Consider the following 20,000-nt stretch of genomic DNA (forward strand, 5'->3'; position numbering starts at 1 on the left):
TACATGAAGAGCTCCATCTCCACCATCGAGCGACGCTACGGCCTCTCCAGCCAGAGGTCCGGCCTCCTGGCTGCCTTCAACGAGGTCCGACTCCTCCTGCATCTCTGCATCTTTGCATCTCTGCATCTCTGCATCTTTGCATCTCTGCAGCCCTGTGTCGTGTCCCCCCTCCCTTATCTAACACTAACTAAATGGTGTTGTGGCTGTTTCCTCCTCAGATATTCAGGTTTCCACATTTACGTCTGCGTAAATCTGGTCCTGTGTGTGTGTGTGTGTGTGTGTGTGTGTGTGTGTGTGTGTGTGTGTGTCCAGGTGGGTAACACAGTCCTCATCGTGTTCGTGAGTTTCCTGGGGAGCCGCGTTCACCGGCCACGCTTCATCGGAGGTGGAGCTCTGGTGGCGTGCCTCGCCTCGCTGCTGATGGCGCTGCCGCACTTCCTGGGAGGACCGTACGAGTACACGGACCACATCAGCTGTGAGCACACACACACGCACACACACACACACACGCACACACACACACACGCACACACACACACAAACACACACACACGCACAGTTTCATGGCATGGTTCGGACGCATCGTGTTTGACACTTCCTGTCTGTTTCAGCCTCCGGGGACAACAGCTCCGGCCTCTGCCAATCAGAGAGCTCCGTCACCTCCTCCTCGTCCAATCAGAGCTGCAGCGAGCAGCAGAGCGCCGCCCATCAGCGGCAGGGCGTGTACCCGCTGCTGCTGATGGCTCAGCTGCTGCTGGGGATCGGGGCCGTCCCCCATCCAGCCCTTCGGCATCTCATACATCGACGACTACGCCAGCAGGAAGAACTCGCCGCTCTACCTCGGTACGCGGAGGAACAGAGGGATGTGACCGCAGATCAGGGCGTTAGGACGTTTACCTCACTGAAGCAGACCGTTAAGTTTAGTCACCAAAGGAGACGGTTAAGTTTAGTCACTAAAGGAGACGGTTAAGTTTAGTCACTAAAGGAGACGGTTAAGTTTAGACGACTAAAGGAGACGGTTAAGTTTAGTCTCTAAAGGAGACGGTTAAGTTTAGTCTCTAAAGGAGACGGTTAAGTTTAGTCTCTAAAGGAGACGGTTAAGTTTAGTCACTTAAGGAGACGGTTAAGTTTAGTCACTTAAGGTGACGGTTAAGTTTAGTCTCTAAAGGAGACGGTTAAGTTTAGTCTCTAAAGGAGACGGTTAAGTTTAGTCTCTAAAGGAGACGGTTAAGTTTAGTCACTTAAGGAGACGGTTAAGTTTAGTCACTTAAGGAGACGGTTAAGTTTAGTCACTAAAGGAGACGGTTAAGTTTAGTCTCTAAAGGAGACGGTTAAGTTTAGTCACTAAAGGAGACGGTTAAGTTTAGTCTCTAAAGGAGACGGTTAAGTTTAGTCACTTAAGGAGACGGTTAAGTTTAGTCACTAAGGAGACGGTTAAGTTTAGTCACTAAAGGAGACGGTTAAGTTTAGACACTAAAGGAGATGGTTAAGTTTAGTCACTAAAGGAGACGGTTAAGTTTAGTCTCTAAAGGAGACGGTTAAGTTTAGTCTCTAAAGGAGACGGTTAAGTTTAGTCACTTAAGGAGACGGTTAAGTTTAGTCACTTAGGGAGACGGTTAAGTTTAGTCACTAAAGGAGATGGTTAAGTTTAGTCACTAAAGGAGACGGTTAAGTTTAGTCTCTAAAGGTGACAGTTAAGTTTAGTCTCTAAAGGAGACGGTTAAGTTTAGTCACTAAAGGTGACAGTTAAGTTTAGTCTCTAAAGGAGACGGTTAAGTTTAGTCTCTAAAGGAGACAGTTAAGTTTAGACGACTAAAGGTGACAGTTAAGTTTAGTCTCTAAAGGAGACGGTTAAGTTTAGTCTCTGAAGGTGACGGTTAAGTTTAGTCTCTAAAGGTGACAGTTAAGTTTAGTCTCTAAAGGAGATGGTTAAGTTTAGCCACTAAAGGAGACAGTTAAGTTTAGTCACTAAAGGAGACCGTTAAGTTTAGTCTCTAAAGGAGATGGTTAAGTTTAGACAACTAAAGGTCACGGTTAAGTGTAGACACTAAAGGTGACGGTTAAGTGTAGACCACTAAAGCAGACGGTGGATGATGATGAGGACCTTTCCTGTCTGGTGTTTTTCAGGCGTCCTCTTCGCTGTGACCTCCATCGGCCCGGCCGTCGGCTTCATCAGCGGCTCCCTGATGCTGCGTCTCTACGTCGACTTTGACAAACTGTCTGCAGGTGAGGAGCCGAGGTCGTTCAGAGCGACGGGTTAGAGGACGGGAGGGTTCAGGTTCAATGTCTGACCCGGGGGTCAGAGGACGTGACGCACGCAGCGTGGCCTCGTGCACGCCGTTAAGTTATCCAACAGTTCGAATCCTCTGCACTTGAGTGGCGGTGACACGTGGAGTCACGAATACATGAAAAACACCAACAGCTCTGATGTTTCCAACGTCTGAGGATTCTTCTGCTCCTCGCCGCCTGAATGTTTGACCTCCACGTGGTCAGTTAGAACGCCCTCCCACTGTGCGTGCGTCCCGTGCCCCATGCTTTAGGGCCCTTGTCCCCCCCCTCCAGGCCCGTTTGTACTCACACTACCTGGGCCTCGGCGAATGCTTCTTGCTGCCTATACGTCATCACGCCTTAACACGTCACACGCATTGATGACGTCATGGCGATGCGTGGCTTTGTTTCCAGATCTTTCCGTAGACCTCGGAGTTTTTGTGCGTCTTGTCGACTGTTTTTGAATCTTTTCATCGACCAAATCTGCAGTAAACACTCCACCTCCGCATCACACCAACGTGAACCTTTCACCGCCATTGTTTGAAATGTCCGGGGCATGGTCCCTCCTTCTTTTTTCTATGTCCCAACAGTCGCACAGGAAATGACCTCAGAACCGCCGTAGGCCTCGTGCTCGTACACGTGCGCACAGCTCGTGCTCGTACACGTGCAAACGTGCTTTACTAAAGCCCACCTCTCCCAAACGGGCCGTGGACGGCAAGCGTGCCGCTCCTAGACGTGGTACGGTTGCACTCACACTGGTCAAAGGAACCAGACTTTAGCCGTGACACGTGCTGGGGCACGGCACGGAGGCACAGTGGGAGTGAATGTCTTTGTGGTCGCTGTGTTTGATAGTTTTATCTCTTTGTGGCGGGTTAGCATCTGTTTTTAGGTGTTTTTCACGTCCTTGTGGTCATTCTCAGTCTTTTCTGTATCTTTGCGTCTCTTCAGTCGTGCCCCGTCTCTTCCTGATCGTTTTGTGTTTGTCTCAGTGTCGTTGTTTGAGTCCGGGCGTGCAGGCTGGACTTTGGTTATCTTGGCAGGACTGTCGGCATCCGAGCGTTCCGGCGCTCATCATTTCACAGCGTCTCGTATTTCAGGACGCGTCCGATCGTTAATGTTCAGTGAAACTCAGATGCAGACGCTTCACGCCTCCTGCATTAGAGCAGCTCTTCTTCCGTGAGCGCCGTTCAAACTAAACCTGTTTGTTTATGATGTGGGGTGTGTGAACGAACGTGTGAGTCAGTGTGTGTGTGTGTGTGTGTGTGTGTGTGTGTGTGTGTGTGTGTGTGTGTGTGTGTGTGTGTGTGTGTGTGTGTGTGTGTGTGTGTGTGTGTGTAGTTGACGCATGATTCATAATCTGTCTAAGATTGAGAAAGATGTTTCTCCTGACACTTGAGTTCAGTCGTGAAGAGCAAACACTGAAAGAGAGATGACCCAGTGGACGAACGAACTCTCTTTAAAGAAGAAGAAGAAGAATTACTATTATTATGACTATAATATTTATATAATTAAAGCCGGGATAAAGTCCATATTGTTGCCGTGACAGCCTTTGATGTTGGTGCATGAAGCCAAGTTAAACATGGCTTTGATTATTTCCATAATGTTTGTATCAGAGAGAAATGTTTAAATATCGATAACGTCAAAGTTAAACGTCACTCAAGGGTTCAGCTCCCATTTTGAGTTCTTTGAAAGGCGCCTGTCACCCGTCACTCACACCTGTCGCCTGCACCTGTCACCTGTCACCCGTCACCCGTCACTCACACCTGTCGCCTGCACCTGTCACCTGTCACCCGTCACCCGTCACTCACACCTGTCGCCTGCACCTGTCACCTGTCACCCGTCACCCATCACTCACACCTGTTGCCTGCTGCCTGTCGCCTGCACCTGTCACCTGTCACCCGTCATTCACACCTGTCGCCTGTCGCCTGCCGCCTCTCAACCGTCACCTGTCACCTGCACCCGTCACCTGTCGCCTGTCACCTGCACCCGTCACCTGTCGCCTGTCACCTGCACCCGTCACCTGTCACCTGTCACTCACACCTGTCACCTGCACCTGTCACCCGTCACCTGCACCTGTCACCTGTATCTGTCACCTGTCGCCTGTCGCCTGTCACCCCGTCACCTGTATCTGTCACCTGTCACCTGTCACCTGTCACCCGTCACCTGTCACCTATCACCCGTCACCTGTATCTGTCACCTGCACCTGTCACCTGTCACCCACACCTGTCGCCTGTTGCCTGTCGCCTGTTGCCTGTCACCTGCACCTGTCACCTGTCACCTATCACCCGTCACCTGTATCTGTCACCTGCACCTGTCACCTGTCACCCACACCTGTCGCCTGTCGCCTCTCAACGTCACCTGTCAAACAAACAGCATTACACCGTTATTTACGCTGTAATTGCTGTAAGAGCCTCTGGATGAGAGGATTGTAGCAGGACAAATGTTAGCAGCAGAGACGGAGCAACTCTCCTCGTTTTCTGTCGAACTCTGCAGCAACATCTTATTGACGCCTTCCGCTCAGACTGTAAACACACAGACGGGTCAGCTACAGTTGAGATGCACCAGTCAGACCTGTTGAGGCGTGGCAGTGATGCAGCTCTGTGCCGTCTAGCATTGCAACATTTAATTTACTAACCCATCATTATTTTAACTGAGCTAAAGACAGAGGAAGAGAGGAAGAGAGGGAGAGAGAGAGGAGAGAGAGAGAGAGAGAGAGAGAGAGATGAGAGAGAGAGAGAGAGAGAGAGAGAGAGAGAGAGAGAGAGAGAGAGAGAGAGAGAGAGAGAGAGAGGTGTTAGACTGACATTCACAATGGCTGTGAAAGAGCTCATGTGTTATGCAGATGATTAAACGCCATATTTCCCCAAACACATTCCTTCACACTTGTTGCTACAGTGTGCCGTTGGTTTAGCGTCCAGTGACGGCGCCGTGTCAAAGGTCGCTGACCCCTGCTCTGTAGTCTGAACCCTGGAGGCAGCGTCAGAGTCTGACTCCGCGGTTTGACGACTGATTGTGATCTTTGACTGCATGTTTTCTGATTTTTCGCTGACTACGAACGGAATCGAACGCACCGAAACGTGACGGATGAGTGCGTTTGATGAATGACCTTCGTCACAGTTGGTCGGAGCTGTCACAACCAGAGTTTCGCTCGTGTTTCACGGCTCTTTCTTCTTCCAGAGCAGATCCAGCTGGGCCATAAGGACCTGCGCTGGGTGGGCGCCTGGTGGCTGGGCTTCCTGGTGGCGTCCTGCCTCCTCTTCCTCACCGCGCTGCCGTACCTCTTCTTCCCCAGAGTAATGCCCAAAGAGGTGAGATAATCGAATCCTAGAAACCCGTTTTGTTGAGGTGAGGTGTGGCTCCTGGGTGCAGAGGGAGGATCTGCAACACAGACGAGCTCCAACAGGACCCGGTTCAACTCCACACATGTTCTTTTAAATGCATGTGTTGTATAAACAAGAGTTCAGCGATTGCACAACACAGTTTCTCCAAAACAGCCGACTGCAGCCAAACTTTCACTTTGAAAACAGATGTTTCCCCTCAAACGAAGGAGTTAAACTTCAGATGTTTGTGCAGCAGCAGCAGCGTCCTCCTCCTAGGACCTGGAATTCATGTTTAACCTGATTTATTATTATTCATTATTAATGATCTGCAGCAAAGAAGGAACCAGGAGACGGAGTTTAGAGCGCCAGACTCCTTAAGTCATCTAAACTTAACCGTCTCCTTTAGTCGTCTAAACTTAACCGTCTCCTTTAGTCGTCTGAACTTAACCGTCTCCTTTAGGTTGTCTAAACTTAACGGTCTCCCTTTTGGTCAGAGGAGTCAGACAGCTGCTGTAGAATAAGACAAATGTCTGACCCGGGGGTCAGAGGAGGCAGAGGATGCTGCTGATGTGACGTACAGAAGCGTGGCCTCGTGCACGGTGTCAAGTTATCCAACAGTTCGAATCCTCTGCACTTGAGCGGCGGTGACACGTTTACCTCTGCATGGTCATTTAGGGCGCCCTCCCACTGTGCCTCCGTCCCGTGCCCCGTGCTTTAGGGTCCTTGTCCCCCCCTCCAGGCCCGTTTGTACTCGCACTACCTGGGCCTCGGAGAATGCTTCTTGCTGCCTATACGTCATCACGCCGTAACACGTCACACGCATTGATGACGTCATGGCGATGCGTGGCTTTGTTTCCAGATCTTTCCGTAGACCTCGGAGTTTTTGTGCGTCTTGTCGACTGTTTTTGAATCTTTTCATCGACCAAATTGACCCTGAATGTAACACACTCTTACTTTATATATATGATTCCTTTAAAACACACGGACAAATATCCCTCGATGGAATTTCAGACATGAAAACTTTAACAACGTTGGTTCGGATCATTTTCTGGAGGTTTCCGTTGCTGCTGAGAGAAGCAGGAGGTTCAATAGTGTGAGACAATCTGTGAAGTTTGGCTTCACTCGGCTGTGACCTGAAACTGTAGCTCAGATAAACGCCGTGTTGAGCAACCTGCTGGCACTGCCGCTTCATTTCTGTGAGGAAACGTTTGTGTGTGTGTGTGTGTGTGTGTGTGTGTGTGTGTGTGTGTGTGTGTGTGTGTGTGTGTGTGTGTGTGTGTGTGTGTGTGTGTGTGTGTGTGTGTGTGTGTGTGTGTGTGTGTGTGTGTGTGTGTGTGTGTGTGTGTGTGTGTGGGCCGGCGCTCCTCCTCAAAAACAAACTCCACAGAGTCTGATAACATCCTGAAGTCTGAGGCTCCCACGGCTCAGAGAAGTTCCCCACGCTGAAAGATCTTTATTGAATCGTGTTTTTCCAGTTTTAATAAAAGATATTTAGTTCGGATTTTACAACGATGATGAGATATTAGATCATGAAGCGTTTGTGTCCAGCTGCTGAAACGGTTGCTCCCGTGTGGTAGACTCACCCGTACAATAACGTGCCCCTCGCTGTAAGACGTCACACAGAGCGCTGGTGTCTCTGCTCCATCGTAGGTCAGGGGTCACTGCTGGTAGAGGGACTCGAGCCTGTGTTGATGTTCAGCTCTGGCTCCTGTCAGAGGCTCAGCTCTAAACACAAGGGGCCTCGCTCAGACCCCCCCTGTGCAGACTCCAGTGTTTTAAAAAGTAAATCCACTGGAGAGCAACGTCACACAACAATGTTTTCTTCTCTCAGGGCGCCCTCCCACTGTGCCTCCGTCACAGGTTAGAGCGCCCTCCCACTGTGCATCCGTCACAGGTTAGAGCGCCCTCCCACTGTTCCTCCGTCCTGTGCCCCGTGCTTTGGGGCCCTTGTCCCCCCCTCCAGGCCCGTTTGTACTCACACTACCTGGGCCTCGGAGAATGCTTCTTGCTGCCTATACGTCATCACGCCGTAACACGTCACACGCATTGATGACATCATGGCGATGCGTGGCTTTGTTTCCAGATCTTTCCGTAGACCTCAGAGTTTTTGTGCGTCTTGTCGACTGTTTTTGAATCTTTTCATCGACCAAATCTGCAGTAAACACTCCACCTCAGCATCACACCAACGTGAACCTTTCACCGCCATTGTTTTAAATGTCCGCGCATGGTCCCTCCTTCTTTTTTCTACGTCCCAACAGGCGCGCAGGAAATGACCTCAGAACCGCCGTAGGCCTCGTGCTCGTACACGTGAGCATGCTCGTGCTCGTACACGTGCGCACGCTCGTGCTCCTACATGGTCATGGTCCCAGTTTTTAAATTTAAGCCACTGTGAGCTGGAGTTTGACAGCACTGATCTATGGGGTTTAGATCTGGACTTGGATATTCTATCAAATTCTGAACGAGCCAAAATGACCAGAAATCAAGTATCAAGTATCAAGTGACCTCAGTTGGAACAAAGGCAGAAGCCAGAGTTTATTAAAAGACACTGTTTTAACACGTGAAAGCGTTCAGAAGAACCCACAACATCAACACAAAGTCAATGAAACGGCTTTTGCAAGTTTCAAGTGTAGGCTGCACGCCGTCTGCCAATCAGAAAGGTCACTTCCTGTCACAGTTTCCTTTCATCGTCACGGCAGAGTTATGGTGTATGTGTCACTGGAGACGTAAGCGTCATTGGCAGGAATTCTGCATCTTTAAACATGAAAATGAAAACACACGTTGCGTTTTAGACTCTGGGGAATTGAGCCGATGTGCAGGAAGTGACATCACATCCAGATGTTTAATTGATCCAAAATCAAGTATCTATAATTCTGATGTGCGGAGTGAGTCCTTGTTCCATGCCCAGCGTGCCTTGAGCAGCTGCTGCTCCTTTAACCTGACCCTCGCCGCCCTGACTCGTCTCTGTGAGGACACGTTTATCCAAAGAGCCTCACAGAGCCGTGAACGTAAACCCCCCCAGCGTGCACGGCCCCCCTGAAACTAGCAGCGACTGCAGACTGAGTGGTGTTGAAACCTGCAAACACGAGTCCAGCTTGTGATGTTCTGCTTCCATGTTTGTCCAGGAGGGCGGCGAGGACGTTGAGCCCAGACCGGACTGTAAGCAGCAGCCGCCGCCGCCGCTCCAGGAAGCTTCGCTGCTTCAGTTCCTCAAAAGTAAGTCCTGGTTTCCTTCTGTTTCCTGTCTGAGGAGGCTGCAGCCGTGAGCAGGGGTCACGACACGCACGGGTCACTCTCTGCAAGACTTCCTGTCTGACGAGGCTGCAGCCGTGGGCAGGGGTCACCGACACGCACGGCTCACTCTCTGCAAGACTTCCTGTCTGACGAGGCTGCAGCCGTGAGCAGGGGTCACCGACACACACGGCTCACTCTCTGCAAGGCTTCCTGTCTGACGAGGCTGCAGCCGTGAGCAGGGGTCACCGACACGCACGGCTCACTCTCTGCAGGTCAGAGTCCAGAGTCTGCGTGTCGTGATATTACACAAGGACCCGACACATTACATTTATATAATCTAATATAAATAAAGCAGCAGAACCACAGAGACACCTGAGACTGTAGCTCCTGGAGGATTTTAAAGATATTTGATAATAACCTTAGATATTCTGCATTATATATTCATGATTATGCTGGATTTTAATATAAATTTGCTGTTTCACTTGTTATTTGATACATTTATTGTATTATATTCATGTATTTTGATTTAAATTTGCTCTTTTCACTTGTTATTTGACATATTTTATATATTATAGTCGTGTATTTTAATATAAATTTACTGTTTCACTTGTTATTTGACATATTTTATATATTATAGTCGTGTATTTTAATATATATTTGCTGTTTCACTTGTTATTTGATATATTTATTGTATTATAGTCGTGTATTTTGTGTTTGTGCTCAATCTGTTTGTCGGAAACGTCGTCAGTCGTGCTGTAGTCTGAAAAAACAGAAGTGTAACGTCAGCAGATCTTTCTGTGGAATAAATAAACTCAGTGCGATGTTTAAAGCTAATAAAACGCAGAAACATTAAAGTTACGTGGTCGACAATAAACCTGTAACGTAAACTTTACTTTAGCTACATTAACGTTCGATTAACGTTAGCAGCAGATGGAGGCAAGACTTTTCAAAAATATGTAATTTAATGACAACAATCTCAAAGTTGACCTCTCACAACGCTAACATTAGCAACAAGCTAACATTAGCAACAAGCTAACATTAGCAGCAAGCTAACGTTGATAGTTTATGCAGCTGACGTTGCATTCGGTGATTCTTTTGCTTCGTTGTGTGAAGTTATTAAAGTCCAACAGTAAAGACGCTGCAGCAGCAGAGCGGGGGAAGTTAGTTTGCAGTTGGATACACGAGTGTTTCATGTTGACCCTCACAGCAGCTCAGTGATCTCTGCTTCATAATGACCCGTCCACTGTCCTCCGCCGCCCCGCAGGTTTTCCCCGTATCGCTCTGCGGACGCTGCGGAGCCCCGTGTACCTGCTGGTGGTCCTGGCGCAGGTCAACCTGGCGGCGCTGCTGGCCGGCCTCGCCACCTTCATGGCCAAGTTCATTGAGAGACAGTTCAGCCAGACCGTGTCCTTCTCCACCATGATGATAGGTGAGCGCGCTTCGTCACGAGGGTTTTAGCAGCAGCAGCACGGGAAAGTCGTCCTCACCTTCCTCCTGTTTCCTTCCCTCAGGAGGAGTTTGCATCCCTCTGGCCGTGCTCGGCACCGTCCTGGGGGGAGTTCTGATGCGCAGGTTGAATATCTCCGTCAGCGGCGCCAGCAAGTTGTGCACCGCTGCCATCCTGCTCTGCATGTTCTCCTCCACGCCGCTGTTACTCATTGGCTGCCCGACCCAGAAGGTCGCCGGGGTCTTTCCTCCCAGGTAGGACCCCAGACGTAGCGTCTCCGTCAGCTCCGTTCTCTAACTTGATCCAATCGTCCTCGCCTACAGGAGTCTCCATCTGTCAGACTTTGACTCCGCCTCATTTCCTCTGACCAAAAAAAGGCATGTATGCGACGCTGGGGGGAGGGGCTGACGTTTACCTCCGAGGAGAAGTGAGGGCCAGAGGCTAGCTGTCACTCAAGAGGCCACGCCCCTAATTATTCATAAACTTTAACCTCCGATAAAATAAAAACTAGCCCCTCCCCCTCAGTGTTGTCATGGAGACCTGATCTAAACACACAGACTAGATGTTCTTTTGTCTTTAAACAGGTTTAATGATGCTGTGTAAACGGCTGTTTAACATGAAACCTGCCCCTAGTGGACACTCAGAGAACTGACGCTGACGGAGCTTCCTGATTGGACCAGACAGGAAGCTGGGGGCGGGGCTTGGGTAGGACAGTACTGTCCAACAAAACATGAATATTAAGTAGCGATAAAGCAGCATTTTCCAGATCCAGTCCTTCCCTTCTTACCTTTCACAATAAAAGCCCTCGACTACATAAGTGCATATCACCGTTAAGAATATTCACATTTTCATACAACACATCTGTCGCACCCACCGCGTGTTAAGGGAACTAATTCCATTGTTGTTGAGGAACCATTAAAGGAAAGTTTGGGAACTAATTTAAAAGCATTTCCCCTTAAAACTTCAAAGTAAAGTTTAATAACGTGGTTATTTGTTTTCAGCAGTGACGCGTTGTCGTGCAGCGCCGACTGTCGGTGTCCTCAGGAGGCGTTCAACCCGGTCTGTGGTTCAGATGGGATGGAGTTCAGGTCGCCCTGCCACGCCGGCTGCATCACCACGGAGACGGACGCCAACAACAAAGCCACAGTAAAAATGATCTCATCACTTCTGCACACTCCAGCTAATACTGCACTAAACATTACAAACACGGCCTTTTTCTAACCCTAGCCGAGTTTTGTTGGCTGAACCGAACCAGGGTTACACGTTAACATTCATTCATTCGGCCCCAGTGCTAACCACTACACCACCGTGTCGCCCGTTTAAAGTGTCAGTCCGGTGAAAATGGACCCTGTGGTCCTTTTCAGCATGAAAGTCCATCACATGGAGACAGTTTTTAACTATTAATGTAGAAATCCAGGTGAGATGCTAACAGCCGGACGTGGCTAACAGTACCCTGCGTCCTTGTCTGCATTCGGCCAATGTCCGAAGGGTTGGCTGTTCGATTCCCACCCTGCCCTACTTGTGTCATGGTCGTTGTGTCCTTGGGCGAGACACTTCACCCATCTCGCCTCGTGTGAATGTGTGTGACTGCTGTATGTTTGAGGAGGTGGTCGAGCAGCCGTAGGCGCTGATTGGCTGCCACGCTCCCTTCAGTCTGCCCCAGGGCGGCTGTTTTATTGTTTCAATTATTTCAAAGATACTTGTGGAAAAGACAAACTATCAGTTCCTGTCTAATAATATTATTGTCGAGGTTTTTCTAACCTGTTAAAAATGTATTGATTTATTGATTGATCTGATTTGGGAAGTCTCCAGATTTAGCTGCAGTGTTTCTAGTGTCCTGCAGCGATTCTACCGTGTCCGTTGTTGGTGTATTTCTGTGGCAGTTACAGCGCCACCTCCAGGCCTGGCATGGGTACTACAGCGTTTGGAGTCACTGCACCTGGTTTTTGGTCGTGTGGACGAACCCTTAGCGAGAAAGTCGCCAACAGTCGATCTCTCCAGAGGATGAACCCTTCACATTTCTAACGACCCCGTGATCCAAATGAATCAGGATGTTTATAAAGCAGCTGTACTGACCTCTGCAGCCTGCAGGTGGCGCCCTCTGACCCCGTCTGTCTGTCTGTGTGTCTGTGTGTGTGTCTGCAGAACTACACTGAGTGTCGGTGTGTCGGCGGTCTCGGCTTCGCCTCTCCTGGGACGTGTGGCAGCGGATGCTCCCACCTCCTCCTGCCCTTCGTGGCTCTGCTGGGCCTCACCAGCTTCATCGCCTCCTTCTCCCAGACGCCGTCCTACATGATGATACTCAGGTACGAGAGGCAACACGCTGCGGTCTGAATGGGTTTCAAATACGGACCAAAGAGAAGCAGAGTGCAGCAACACATTCACCAACAGGAGGAGGCAGAAAATCAAACTTTCACAATCAAAGAATCCATAATTCTCTGACTGAAATGTTTATTCTACGCCTTTATGTATATTTTTGACCAGACTTGAGCAAGTTCCACGGCTAAAGCACGTTTGCACGTGTACGAGCACAAGCGTGCGCACGTGTACGAGCACGAGGCCTACGGCGGTTCTGAGGTCATTTCCTGTGCGCCTGTTGGGACGTAGAAAAAAGAAGGAGGGACCATGCGCGGACATTTAAAACAATGGCGGTGAAAGGTTCACGTTGGTGTGATGCGGAGGTGGAGTGTTTACTGCAGATTTGGTCGATGAAAAGATTCAAAAACAGTCGAAAAGACGCACAAAAACTCAGAGGTCTACGGAAAGATCTGGAAACAAAGCCACGCATCGCCATGACGTCATCAATGCGTGTGACGTGTTACGGCGTGATGACGTATAGGCAGCAAGAAGCATTCTCCGAGGCCCAGGTAGTGTGAGTACAAACGGGCCTGGAGGGGGGGGACAAGGACCCTAAATGCACGGGACGGAGGCACAGTGTGAGGGCGCCCTTAGCATCCACCAAAGGTCTTTACGCTACACTTCGACGCGCAGGCTGCAGGGGCGGGGGTCGAACCTCTGACCTTCGGATTGGTGGAAGATGGCTCTTTATTACAGCTGCCCAAAACTGTACGTTTAAGTGCAGCGTTTGGAAGTCTGGATTTTAATCTGAGTCGTTTCCAGACGATTCTCTCACTTTATAAAATAAATAAAATTAATAGTTACAAATCAAAACAAGTTTACGAACCTGACAAGGCCGACCTGGAGATGACATGAAACTAATCAAGCTGCTGAATGGTGTTACCATGGTTACAGTCTGGCGTGCAACTGTGATTCTCATTTATTGAATGTTTTTTTCGTTAACTTTGCGTGACGTCGAGACGGCCGCCACGCGATTGGCCAACATAGGTGTTAAAAGATGGATTTTAAATCCATTTATTTACATAATAAGCATCAAACAGTTGGTGTTCAGATGTTTAATATTGTCTGGAAAAATCTAAAATGTGTAAGAACTCTGTGAGTGTGTAAACATGTGAAAGGTCGAGTGGCAGACCTGCGTTTATACGCGCACGCATTAAAAGTCTGCATGCAGCTGAAAAACCCTTTGAACGTGAAACTGAGGAGCTGAAAAACATCCAAATGAGTTCCAGGTGGTGGAGGACGAGTCTCACCTGCTGCTCGTTTGTTAATCAGGCGCTGGTGTTAAAGCAGCTCACACCCTGTTCCTGTTCTCCTGCAGCTGCAGCTCTGAGACTGTGAGAGCGTGAAGCTTTCATTTACAGGGAGGTCAGATCCTCCTCTGACTCCCCTCTGACCCACAAAAGAGCAGGAAGGAACAAAGCACCAATAACATGAGTTCTGCGCAGTTTGGAGGGTTGGATGCAAACCAGAGCAGCTGTTCTCATGCAGTTCTCTACCTTTAACAACGCAAAGTCATGCACAGTCGCCTGTGTGTTTCTTAAATCACGTCTTTACTGAACTGCGTGCAGACGGGAGAGACTCTCCCTCAACCGGGTCTCAAACGATCTCTGCCTCTCTCCAAGTGACTTCAGCACATACACAGTCACATCACAGCACCTTACAAACACAAAGACACCAAATTAATAAAAAACAAACTACCCGTTGTGGATGTTATCAGTGTTTTACGGCCACCACATGTCACCATTTGCACCCCCCGTCACCATTTGCACCCCCCATGTGACTCCTTTCTGTAATCCTCCTCGTACTTCATCCACAGCTCACTGTTGTGTTCATCAGCACACAGGAACCAAACCAGAGACTCAAAACACTTACAAAGAAAGTAAAAAAACCCTGGTTATTTCCCATAGTGTTCACCGTATTTATTGTGTGTGTTCACCACAGTGAACGCATACGACGTAGTCTGGACTGTGCGCCGCTGTGTGGGGGCGCAGGTTTCGTTTCCTAACACGCTGGACTTTACTCCAGGGAGCAGGGTTCACCTCCTGTCCGTACTAAACCCACCTAGTCCTACCCAAGTGTTCTTCATGCCCCCCTGATTGTCCCTGCTCCCTCTTCCCCCCGTGGCCCAGCTCCGTTTGTTCTCACATTTCTTCAAATGATCTGGGCCTCGGCTCTTTTGCGTTATCACCTCTCAGAGTTTGTCCGACTGTTTTTGAACGTTTCATCTGATCAAATCTGCAGTAAACTCTCCACCGCTGCATCTGTTCACCACGAACCGTTCAGCGGCATCTTTTAAATGTCTGTACAGGGGAACAGTCGCATGTAAACAGACATCAGGACCACGCTCATGCCTGTACTCGTGTGATTGCAGACATTTTTATGGAAGATGTCCGAACTGGAAAATTATGGATGTGTCGAAGCTTAGCCGTGTTTAAAGTTGCTGTGCTGTCGTACGAGGTTCTGCCAAGATATCATCATTACAAGCTCACAATCCAGAGTTTCCAGAGTTTAAAAACGAGGCTCTTCCCCAGTAGAAAGGCTCACTAATGTTTCTGATTCAGTGTTCAGAGGGTTACAGTAAAACAGGCGACGCAAAGGAGGCGTGAGACGCAGCAAGAGCGATGGAGACAGAGAGAAAGACGAGAGTTTGCGAAACAAAGCCAAAGGTACATGGAGAGAGAAACACACTGAAAACAAAGATGGAATAATTATTGATTTCAAAGCATAAACTGAAGCCCACCTCTCCCAAACGGGCCGTGGCCGCCAAGCGTGCCGTGCCTGGTTGCAGTGCAGTTGGGGCATCCTCCCACTGTTCCTCCGTCCCGTGCCCCGTGCTTTAGGGTCTGTAGGAACTTTTACACACAATACTTTAGTCAGATCAGACGGACCTCACAGAGTATATATTGCGTGATTCAGATTCTACAGGAGGCGTTCTGGAGTCAGCAGAGTCGTTGGTAGTTTAGTGTAAGCAGGCATTTATTAGCAGGAGGGACATCGGACGATACAGACGTCTGGAGAAATGTTCTAGTCTCTATCTAGAGCATCGGTGTGCAACACAGTACAAGTGATCAGATCAGGTTCATCGTGTGGTTCATCGTGTGGTTCAACATGTGGTTCAACCTGGCTGTGTTGTGTCTCTGCTGCAGGACCGTCCCCACAGAGGACAAGTCCTTCGCCGTGGGAGTCCAGTACATGCTGTTCAGAGTGCTCGGTGAGTCTTTGAGGGTCTTCTTTGGGGTTAAAGTTCATGTAGAAAGAACCTTCCTTACTCTGTAACTTCCACTTCCTGGGGCTGGACCCCTCTCATGTTACTGCACGAGTTTAAACCTGGAGCTCATCTGTAACTTTAATGATTGATAATAATGTGAAAGCATGCTCAATCTTTTGGATTTAACTTCTATACGTGCACAGAGTAAAACACAACTTCAATTAGCATGCTAACATTAGCTTGGTCAGTTAGCTACACAACAGTTCCACCTGCAGTTACAAGTTTGAGTCACAACCTGTGTGTGTGTGTGTGTGTGTGTGTGTGTGTGTGTGTGTGTGTGTGTGCGTGTGTGTGTGCAGCGTTCATGCCCGGCCCGGTGTTGTACGGCAGCGTCATCGACACCACCTGCATCCTGTGGGGGAAAAAGTGCGGCAAGCAGACTTCCTGTCAGTACTACAACCTGGACCACTTCAGACAGAGGTGAGTCGCTCTGACGGGGATTCACCTTTTGAACCTGGTGTCACGGCAACCGCAGACCGCAGATGCATGCATCAGTGTCGGACGTTAAGGAAGATCAAAATATGACCACAAACCTAGAAAACAGAGTCATCTAAACAAACAGTTGATGTATAGAATATGCTGAATTAGCAGATTGTTGTGGTAGAGTCCTGGGTTTTCATCAGACGTGAGCTCCCGTGTGTTTGTGCGTGCAGGTTTCTGGGTCTGCAGGTGGTCTTCGTGTGCGGCGGGCTGCTCTGCTTCCTGCTGACGGTGGTGGTTCTGCGGAGGAGGGCGGTACGCCAGGAGCCGCAGCCCGGAGCTAAAGGAAGGTATGAGATGGTGAACGATTCTTTGTCTAAGGGAAAAGAACTGGAGGGTGTCAAGACCTGAGGAACCCCGGGGAGGGGACGCAGGACCAGAAAGACCTGGAGACGCTGAAGGAGGACAGAGTTTGAGAAAGACGGGACGTTTGTTTCCTGGTGCGTTTGTACATAAGACGATTTATACACTGTGACATAAACGACGTATACAATGTTTTTATTTTATCATAACTTTTAAAACAAATCTGGGGGCTGATGATTAACTGACCCTGTTATAGTTTCAGTCCGCTCTCTGAACTCTGACCACGTCCGCAGCGTAGACCGTGTAAAAGCTTATCGAGCAAAGACGCAGCAAAGATCGAGAATCCGACTGAAACCAACAAACAGCAGCGCTCAGATGTTTCCACGAACGCGGGGGAGAGTCCTGGGGTTCACACGTGAGATGTTACGAGCGCACAAGTCACAGGACGCTTAAAATCAGGTCACGATCTGCGGTCGTGTACAGAACATCTACTGGTGACTCGTACGAACGCGCCGGGGTCGCTCGTAGTAAAGGCAGCTGTTGAAAGCACCAGTAGAACACGTAGATGTCCACGTAAAGGCGTAAAACACATCTGCGTTCATCATCTGTGCCAAACATTTAAATGACGAGCAACGCCGTCTGTCTCCTGCTGACGCGTGATCGGTTAAACTGAGGGAACGCTCTGAAACGGTTGTGATCCGGTCTGAATTCACTGTTGGAAGAGCGATTCTGACAACCCCACACCGAAACCACTGGACACTTTGATGCTGCAACTGTTTGAATTCAGAGGTTAAAGATGGCCGACTCGTCTGGTCGATGAGGTGCGGCTCCTATAACGGCCCCTGGAAGCTGCTCGTAGGAAACTCTGACTGAAATATCTCCACAACCACTGGGAAAAGATTGTTATGGCTCTTTTCAGACGTTCATGGGTCCAGAGGATGAACCCTGCGGACTCTGGTGGTCGTCTGAAACGCCCTCTAGCGCTGCCATCTGCTCAACATTCAAATTGATCCAACACCACCAGTATAAAGTGCCTTTGTGTCACCACACGGACGGCGTTCGTTCAACCCCACAAAAACATCCTGTGAATTAATTCATGCACTTCTAATAATGTGTACACGCACGTTTACATGTCTAAAGCAGAAGATTTGGGTGGTTCACATTAAAAATCAAGACATTACGGAGCTTTTACTGCATCTTTTGGAGGAAGTGAAGTCGTTTTATTTTGAAGGACTGAAGGACGGTCCCGGATGTGTCGACAGCGTGCAGCGAGGACATGTGAACACGAGGCTCTTAGCGTAACTTTACGGTTAAAAGTCAACTCTGAAACGTTAAAGTAACGGTTAAAACGTTCTACACCGTTAAATTAACGTAAAATAATTTAATCTGTCGTTAAAAACAAAATTTTGACACAACTTAAGCTAAAAATTGTCGGACCGGTGACACAATCGCTTTGCTATTCGCAGAAATCGACGTCATGGATCAGAACAAAATTTGGTGCCAACGACGCGCTGTGGCGAAAAGATTAGCATCCACATGTTAGCATGTTAGCTCCAAGCTAATCTGGGGTGGATGGTGCTAGCATGCAGCATGTTAGCTCTGAGCTAATCTGGGATGGATGGTAGAGATGGAAAATCGTGTCGGTCGAGTGAGGATGAAATTTCTGGGCATTGACAATAAAACACAAGTTAAATTACAGTCAAAGACTTTGGCTGGTTTGCGGCGGCCATTTTGTTTCAGGTATCATTAAGAGCCGACACAGATTCAAGAGTTTAAACAGTTTAAGACTTTTACTGTGAAAATCTCACACATGAGTCTATTTTAAGATCCGTCTCTCGTATTTTTATTCTCACTTTATTAAACGTATTTTTTTCCATTGAGTTAATTTGTTAAATGTTTGTTTTTGTGAATTCCAACATTATTTTTTTTGGTTTTGTAAATAAACTTTATGAAATGTCACCGTGTCGTTCATTTTCCACGTAAGGAACAAAGTTTTTTTAGTCATTTTGCATCTTTTTGTGGTGGTTTTGCATCTATTTTTAGTCATTTTGCATCTTTTTGTGGTGTTTTGCATCTATTTTTAGTCATTTTGCATCTTTTTGTGGTGGTTTTGCATCTATTTCTAGTCATTTTGCATCTTTTTGTGGTGGTTTTGCATCTATTTTTAGTCATTTTGCATCTTTTTGTGGTGGTTTTGCATCTATTTTTAGTCATTTTGCATCTTTTTGTGGTGGTTTTGCATCTATTTTTAGTCATTTTGCATTTTTTTGTGGTGGTTTTGCATCTATTTTTAGTCATTTTTAGTCATTTTGCATCTTTTTTTGGTGTTTTGCATCTATTTTTAGTCATTTTGCATCTTTTTGTGGTGGTTTTGCATCTATTTTTAGTCATTTTGCATCTTTTTGTGGTGGTTTTGCATCTATTTTTAGTCATTTTGCATCTTTTTGTGGTGGTTTTGCATCTATTTTTAGTCACTTGCTTCATGCACGTGTCTGAACGGTGAACAGCCCTCAGGATTCACGCGCCCACGCCGCCGTGCGTCCCTCACTCTGGTGAGAAAGTGTGGGAACTCTCATCCAAACAGATCAGATCAGAACATGTGACCTGTGTTGATAGAAAACATTCCTGCTCCGCAGACGCTCAGACACGTCCAGGCTGCAGAGAGACGGAGCCAAGAGTCTGTGCAGCACTTCATCATCCTGCAGGCTCCGACCTGTACACACACACACACACACACACACACACACACACACAAACCCATACACACACACACAAACGTACTCTGGTCCTGTGGAAACCATTTATCTAAGGTTTAGACACAAAACAGCTGTTTAGAGTCTAAACTTAACCGTCTCCTTTAGAAGGAGGGACCATGCCCGGACATTAACAACAATGGCGGTGAAAGGTTCACGTTGGTGTGATGCGGAGGTGGAGTGTTTACTGCAGATTTGGTCGATGAAAAGATTCAAAAACAGTCGACAAGTAGACAAAAACTCCGAGGTCTACGGAAAGATCTGGAAACAAAGCCACGCATCGCCATGACGTCATCAATGCGTGTGGCGTGTTACGGCGTGATGACGTATAGGCAGCAAGAAGTGAGAGGGCGCTCTAACCTGTGACGGACGCACAGTAGGAGGTTAAAGCCCTAACTATCCTGCCCCAGATGATTGATTCTCCTGGTTCTCATGGTCTCAGCAGATGGTTTAGACGACCGTCTCCTTTAGTCGTCTAAACTTAACCGTCTCCTTTAGAGATGAACTGATTCAGATTAAAAAAAACAGAGAAAATAAAGAAAGCAGGAAAAAAAGGAAGTGATGACGACACA

At 48.2% G+C, this 20,000-nt stretch overlaps 1 protein-coding gene across 1 annotated transcript in view; it reads left to right on the forward strand.

Annotated features, from left to right (window-relative positions):
• The window catches only part of slco2b1 (solute carrier organic anion transporter family, member 2B1), an 18,888-nt gene extending 260 nt beyond the window's left edge, over nt 1–18,628 (forward strand). Inside the window, 14 exon segments of the mRNA XM_083926963.1 lie at nt 1–84; nt 313–475; nt 612–772; nt 774–843; nt 2,128–2,226; nt 5,446–5,576; nt 8,711–8,801; nt 10,084–10,248; nt 10,331–10,520; nt 11,268–11,412; nt 12,412–12,572; nt 15,771–15,835; nt 16,192–16,312; nt 16,546–18,628. Of these exon segments, the coding sequence (XP_083783089.1) occupies nt 4–84; nt 313–475; nt 612–772; nt 774–843; nt 2,128–2,226; nt 5,446–5,576; nt 8,711–8,801; nt 10,084–10,248; nt 10,331–10,520; nt 11,268–11,412; nt 12,412–12,572; nt 15,771–15,835; nt 16,192–16,312; nt 16,546–16,723 (1,821 nt within the window). The 5' untranslated portion in view covers nt 1–3 and the 3' untranslated portion in view covers nt 16,724–18,628.
• Nucleotides 18,629–20,000: the final 1,372 nt, after the last annotated feature.

This window comes from Echiichthys vipera (genome assembly GCF_963691815.1).
Source record: "Echiichthys vipera genome assembly, chromosome: 14".
Classification (NCBI taxonomy): domain Eukaryota; kingdom Metazoa; phylum Chordata; class Actinopteri; order Perciformes; family Trachinidae; genus Echiichthys; species Echiichthys vipera.